This window comes from Octodon degus, unplaced genomic scaffold (assembly GCF_000260255.1).
Source record: "Octodon degus isolate 3935 unplaced genomic scaffold, OctDeg1.0 scaffold00164, whole genome shotgun sequence".
Classification (NCBI taxonomy): domain Eukaryota; kingdom Metazoa; phylum Chordata; class Mammalia; order Rodentia; family Octodontidae; genus Octodon; species Octodon degus.
This window is the reverse complement of record NW_004524740.1, coordinates 397741-405297: the sequence shown is the minus strand read 5'-3', so window position 1 is coordinate 405297 and position 7557 is coordinate 397741. Positions and strand designations below refer to the sequence as shown.

General features: G+C 39.3%; 1 protein-coding gene across 1 annotated transcript in view; it reads right to left on the bottom strand.

The window, feature by feature from the left end:
• Ap2b1 (adaptor related protein complex 2 beta 1 subunit) overlaps nucleotides 1-7557 on the bottom strand; it is a 124247-nt gene that overhangs the window by 85780 nt on the left and 30910 nt on the right. The window contains exon 6 of the mRNA XM_023703155.1: nucleotides 1874-2064. Coding sequence (XP_023558923.1) covers nucleotides 1874-2064 — 191 coding nt within the window. The remainder of the gene's footprint in view (nucleotides 1-1873; nucleotides 2065-7557) is intronic.

The following is a 7557-nucleotide window of genomic DNA, read 5'->3' as shown; positions in this document are numbered from 1 at the left end:
GGCTGAAAGTACCACTGCTGAGTTGGCATGGGATAACCGGGGAGTTACCCGCTCACAGATGCTAAGGGCAGAAAAGAAAAATTAATAACCTCTATCATAATTTTGGTGCTCAATTCATTTTATGAGGTAATGTTTCAGAGTCCCATGGCCCAAGTATCAAGACATTAAAGAATCAGTGAGAAAAGTCAAAGCTCCATGCTTAGGTCAAATTGGGATCCAGCACTGCAGAAGACTCATTCCCACAAAATACAGGCAGAGCAGGGATATCAGAAGACTTTAGGAACCAGTAATAGGGGACACTCAAACTGGAAGGAAACTAGCAATACCCCAAACACTTGAGCTCACACCATTTACCTTCTTGTTTATAGTCCTCTTTGTCTCCCCATATTATGTTAGGGCTCCCTGCCTCACAGCCCATTCCTACTCAACCTATAGAAAGTCAAATTCAGTATTCTGAGAGTTATTTCATAGTGCGAGATATCAACTCACTTGTGATTTAAGGTTTCATAGTAAGATGAAGATGGCAATTTGACAGGAAAAAAAAAATTATCCAACCCCCTATGCTTGGGATAATAAGAGAAGCTCTAAAAGGCGTTTGTTTTGGAAAGTATCAGAACACCACTGCAATATTCTCCCAACTTCTTCCCTTTCTCCAAGTCCTTGCCACCTATGCTGAAGTGCCTGGTAAAATCTTGGGTACTGAATCATGTATGCAATGTTCAGATATTATTTTGATAGCTCTTTATGCAACATAAGTAGCTGGTTTATGGAACTAAGGATACAAGTAGGCTATGTTAACTCTCCCTTCTTTCTATATGTATTTGGCTGGCTCTTGACCTCGGTTAGGTCTTTATACAAATATCATTTTTCTCTATGACACCTCCCTTGACTACTAAACAAATACACCCCCAAATCCTATAATCTCTCACCCCAGATGCCCAGCATTTCTTGAATTTCTTCCTTACTTTATCTTGTTAGCACTCATCACCATCAGAAAATGTTACATATTGTATTATATACACATAGTATATCCCTGTCCCCACCCCTCAAAATAAGTGCTCTGCAGAGACCATGGATTTTGTCTGTGCCACTGCATTATTCTTAGGGCCTATAACACTGCCTGGCAAAAGGCATGGAATTAATAAATATTTGCTGAGTGAATGAGTATAATGCCAATGACTAGCACAAAATAAAATACTTCCTAAAGTTCTTTTCAAAATATGTTGAAAAACGATGAAAGAAACTATCAGGGGCCTTAGTTAAGTCTAGAGGGAATAATTTCCCAGACAAGTGAAGAGCACTTACATTCTAGTAGCTTGGGAATCAGCTTCAGCCAGGCAAGGAAGGTTCTTATCTACCATAATTAAAATATGTCAACTTTAATGAAGAGCCAACATTTCTTCAGAAGTACTTTGCCTAGTACAGTGCTTATCTACACAAAATGGTCATTAAAATTTGTGATAACTATAACTTTGTAAGCAAAAATGTGTAGATAAAATTTAGTGGTCAATTTCTAATTTAGTCAAAGAAAATCTGCAACACTAAGGTGGTAAAGGGTTGAGCACGGCCCCCCAATCCTTCAAATTCACACGGACATGATTTTTATATGCAATGGGAAGCAGTGTATATTTTGCTGATTTTAACGTATTTTTTCTAGTACTAAAATATAGGTATAGTTCAGTTCATTAACTAGCATAATGCCACTAAATAGCTAACATGATAAAATATGTGTCCCTGTAGAGACATCCAATAAGCATTTTTAGAAATGGCCAGGACGTGGGAGATGGAAGATAGTAATGAGGGAGCTATTAGTAAAAGTAGTTGTACTGTTCAGCAGGAAACGAACCAAATATTATCCAGGAACCCCACTGACCTCTGAGCTTCCCGGTCATCTTTAGGATTATAATTAGACAGGCAGTCTAGGATGAAAATCTGGCCCCACTCGGTGCATTCGTTCAGAGCTGTCAGCAGCTTATTAATGTTCTGTGGGTTCAAATCGAGTAAGTTGCTGTTTGGGTGAGACTCACTGATTTCTGACAATGCTGCTACAGCATTAGCCACCACCTGGGAAAGAGAGAGATACAACCTTGATGCATCCAGGACAGTACAACTATGACAAACAGTCAGCCTTCCCTGGATCACTCACAGATCTCAGCTCATAACCATTCCTGAACATTTTACCAGTCAGACAGAAACAGACAAACACTTTCAAAATATATATTAAGCCACCTATAATACCATATATAGCTGCTTGACTAGCAAAGTCACACATGATTTACTATTTTATTAACTACCTTAATAATACTCCAAACTATCAATAAAATCAATATGAACAGCTGCAAAAAGTGAAGGCTAAATAAGAAATACCTATATTAGGTAGTAGAGAGAAAAATGTAGGCTAAATAATTTTTTAGAGGTGCAGGTACGTAGGTATAAGGAGAGTGGACTGTCAATCATTTCACATATCTCAGAGTAAGAATACATAGGCCGAGACTCTAGTTCATTAGATACAATGCTAAGAAAACATGTAAGCTCTGTGAAATTCAGCTTCCTCATCTGGAAATTGGGGATAATTTTTCTTTTAATTTTTGACAGGGTCTTGAGGGATGGTTTTAAACTCACCATGTAGCTATCTGTTCTTGGCCAGCTTAAAGCTTGTAATTCTCCTGTCTTCCCCTTCTCAGTGCTGGAGCTATTTTGTTTTAGTGTGAGAATAAAATCATACAGCATGCAGGAGCTTTGGACAAAGGCTTATGAAAACTTAAGGTGGTTATAGGCCACAATTTATCATGTATAAGTTGCACAGCTATTTACAATGACATCTCTAAAACTCAGATGTATTTTACAACCAACAGCCTTGGCAGTTTAATAGGAAGTAATTTATTTTTCTAGTAATACAGAAAATAATCATGGATCTTATGAATGGAATTTTAGATTCAATGAAATACAGCATTTCAAATATATTCTTCATGCAGATAGTATGGTAAATGAAAACTGTCACCCTAGGCAAGAAACTGTACGTGTATCCTGACTCACAGACTTGGGAGTCCATGTAGCTGTAATAAGAAAAGTCAACACGATCAAAATTACAGATTATTTTTAACATAACAAGTTTGTAATAGTACACATTTAAAGTTATTCCAAAATTACAAAAAAAAATTACTGTCCTATAGCTCTGTACAAATTAGTTTTAAAATACACTTTGGGGGAAGGCTCCAGCTATTACTAAACATTAGGAATATGAGGCTGAATAGAAATACTTCATAAGTATAAAGAAATGTGACGAGACAGAGAAAGAGAGAGAGAGATCGACTGACCGACCGACTGACCGACAGACAGACAGACAGAGCAAGAAAGAGGAAAAGGGGAAGAGAGGAGAGAGAAGATTCTGAAAAATGTGAAGCTAGTTTTAAGGTTCTTTGTTGTGGGGATTGAACCACAGCAACCTGAGCCTGAGGGCTTTGTTGAAGCAGCCACTTAAAGAACTGAGCTAAGGGGCAGGCCCCCAAAGTTCTTTGCTAAAAGCCTGAGAAACTGAGTTCTGCAATTACCCTCTTATTAGCAAGACAAGAAACATAACAGCTACAGTTTAGCTACTGGTTTTAGTATCCAGATTATCCGGACACTGCACATTATTCTAGTGTATTCTGCCTGGAAGATAAATGCTAGAGAATATAATGTACCAAATAATATACTTATGGCAATATTTCTTATTATGTAAAGGATAATGATGGCACAAACAGAAGCATCTCAAGCTGTAATTTAGTGACCACAACAAAGATTCCAAGAGGAAAAATCAAAAGCCTCATCACCTGTTAGTATAATTCTAGACATCTTATCCTTATGAAGACAAATCAAGACCAGCTGGATAACATATAAGGCTCTTTTCTCAATTTGGTTTGCTGACTCCACCATTAAACATGAAAACTGGGCCAGCCAAATAGCTGAGCGGATTAAAGCGCTTGCAAGCAGGCACAGGGGCCAGGAGTTTGACCCCAGGCCTGCCATGTTGGCCCTGCCCCCAGGGCGCGCTGAGATAGCAATTGAGACTGGGTGTGGTGGTGTGTGCCTGTAATCCCAGCTCTTGGGAGGCTGTAAACAGGCGGATCACTACGAGTCCAATCTAGTAGTGAGACCCTGAACGCCCTGTAGACCCTTCCCTAAAATACAAAAAAAAGCATGAAAATTGATGGAAAACTAAAAGGTATAGAGTAAAACAATAATCCCTTCCATGTACTTCAAATGCAAAGAAAAGATAACTTATTACCCATGAATAATACCTGTTTAACCTCACTTTAGTACAAATAAGTCAAAATATATTGAAAGACCAAATCCTATTTTCATCTACTGCTGTCAAGATATGCCCAATGTTGTTAACTAGTTCAAAATAAATCTTTTATTACAACTACCATTTCTACAAGAGAATAAATACCCCCACCTTTTGGTTTTTTGAGACAGGGTTTCACTGTGTAGTTCAGGTTGGCCCTGACCCTACTGTGTAGGCCACAATGGCCTTCAACTCATGGCGATCCTCCTGTCTCAGCTGCCGGAGTACTGAGATTATACACCTGTACTACCATTCCTGGCTGAGAATCCCCCTTTTAAAGTTAAATATAAGATATGATAATAAATGCAAAAGAGCAAGTGAGAACTAGGGAGACTAAAAAACCAAGAGAGGACAGGAAAGGAACAAAAGGAGCAATTAGAATTTCACTGCTATCATCATAGGCAACCAGAAATTAAACTGAGTATATAATGCAGCCAATGGAGAATAAATTCTGGTATTTAAATAGGCAATTTCCGCTTATCATATTAAAACAAGAAAGGATATAAAGAAAAGCTAGTCTTATTAGAAGATGCAGATCAGATCAAAAGATTACACTGTGCAAAGCCTGTAGGAGAAGAGAACCCTGTCAGCCACCACCTCAATAACCGGCTGGAAGAGCTCCACTCCCCGCACTGTGCTAACCCAGACCCTCTAAAACTCTGTGAGTTGCTTCTGTTCGTCTAATTTCATTTCTTTATCTTCACATTCAGATGGCTGTGTTTCCACAAACATCCTGAGGCAGTCCGTGAGGAGTGCTTGGCATCCTCCTAGTCAGTAAACTGTTTCCCTCATGCTAATGGAAACTCACAATGAGACAGCCATACCCAATCTGAGGTAGAGGAAGAAAAGGACTGACTTTAAGATGGAGGGTGGGTGGTGTTATTGTTTGTATATAGGTATTCCCCCCAAGCCTCATGTAAATCATGGGGCAGACTTCTATAGTTTGTAATTAACTCATGATCCACTGGGATTATGTGTGTGAATGCTGCTGCGATTATAGGTAAGAGCGCTGTACCAGCCTGGGGCTGCTATCTCCCTGCAGTGTAAGGGAGACAGAACTGCTCTCTGCTGCCACTGCTGCTGCCACTCCTCCTATCTGCTCTTGCAGAGTTGCTTTTTTTCCACTGCCATCAACAGCTGCTCTCTGCTACATGCCGCTCTGCCTTAGAGCCAGCTGAGTAAGGACTGAAACCTCCACAAATTGTGAGCTAAATAAACCTTTCCTTCCTTAACTTTGGGTGTCAGATATTTTGTCCCAGCAATGAGATGAGTAACTGAGACAGGCGGCTACAGCACACAGGAGCACCCACATGTCACCATTCACAATATGTTTCTTTGGAACCAAGCAAACATGTCTGTTTTTAAAAATGAACTTTAAAAATGATAGATTGAAACAAAAATTTCTTCCCCATAGAGACTTCTCCAAACAACAGTGCAACACTACGTGTATCAGACTTGGTGAAAAAAATCACAAAAAACACATTCAACTCTTAAGAGTGCCTGTCCTACCTTTTCTGAATATTAAAATAAAGGCTGCCATTTTAGTTTGAAGCATCCTTTGATTTTAGATTTTTTTTCTTGCAACTCTTACTATGAACTTTATTTTTGTTTCAGAAATTTTATGTTAGTGTTTCTTTAAACCAGACACTATAATAGAAACAATGAACCTTTGATAAAGATTTTAAGAGTTTACTTATATATTCTTCAAATTCTTACACATAAATTATATTTTATGTTGATGATTTAAGAACAAGCACAATAACATAAAAAACAAAGCCTCGTCTGCTTCAGGAGAAATGTTTTCTTTAAACATCTTTGCTGTCAGTTCGGGGTGAACCAGGATGGCCGCTTCCTGACTCGTTCAATGATTCTCTTTTCCTGATCTTCTGGGGCTGCTGTCTCTCCCGTGTATAAGACCACAGTCTCTGTAGAGGGAGCTTTAAAAGGGCCCCCTTCTTGTTTCCCTATCTGTTGTCTGATTTCTGCAGTCTCCTTGCTCACTTTCTCATAGCTAAAGGCACAAAGGACATGCTTCAATTTTAGGTGACCACATTCAGGACAAACATCAATATTGTTCTTAACTTTAATGAGATTCCAAGGGTTTCTTCTTCTATACTGGTTAACTTCAATACTGCATCTGCTTTTGGGAGCTGCCATCCAAAAGATACCATCTAAGAGGCTGGAATTCTCCTGACTTCCACTGGTATCATTTGCTGGCTCTGTAAAGATCACTGGACCATGGACCACTAGTGCTGGTGCCCACGGAGCACTGGAAAGGCTGGGCCAGCTTTGCTGAAATTTCCACTGCAGCAACTCCAAACAATTTCGAAGCAGGACCCGGGACGCAGGCCACCATGGAATCACTACCAGCAGCAAGGATGCCACTATGTTTACCATGTTTCTTTCGGGAAGACGCAGACCACCTGATTTTAGATGTTAAGACAACTAAGTATAACATTTTTCCCCTAGGGAAAATGTTGTAATTTCAGAAAAATTAAGAATTTCTAAGAGAAAAAGGTGGATTTAAAAAAATGTTTGCTTTAAAATGAATTAATGAATTTATAGTTTTGCATCCAAGAACCAACCAGATCCGACCCTGCTTAGCTTCTGAGATCAGACGAGACCAGGCGCGTTCAGGGCAGTATGGCTGTAAACAAACATTTATTTATTTCTTTTTTCTGTATTTTATAGAAGGGTCTACAGGATGTTCTGGGTCTCACTACTAGATCGGACTCATAGTGATCCGCCTGTTTACAGCCTCCCAAGAGCTGGGATAACAGGCATGTACCACCACATTCAGTCTCAATTGCCATCTCAGCACACCTGGGGATTGAACCCCTGGCCCCTGTGCCTCCTTGCAGGCACCTTAATCTACTGAGCTATTTGGCTGGCCTATTAATGAATTTATAAATAGGGTTTAAATGAGCCTCCTAAGGAGAAAAACTGATTTATAACAAATTGGTCTCTAGGTTATAAGGAGTATTATAAAACAAAACAAAACACCTACCCTTTATTCATCTTGCTTACTACTTATGGTAAATTCTGTTCTTTGGAGATTGCAACTAAACAATGCCCACCTTTCATCCTCCAAAGACCCAATGTGATATAGATATACATATTAAAAACTTTATGGGGGGCTGGGAAGATGGCTCAGAATGAGCGCTTCCCTGGCAAGCGCGAGGGTCTGAGTTCAATCCCCAGTTCCTCAAAAAAAAAAAAAAAGAAAAAGA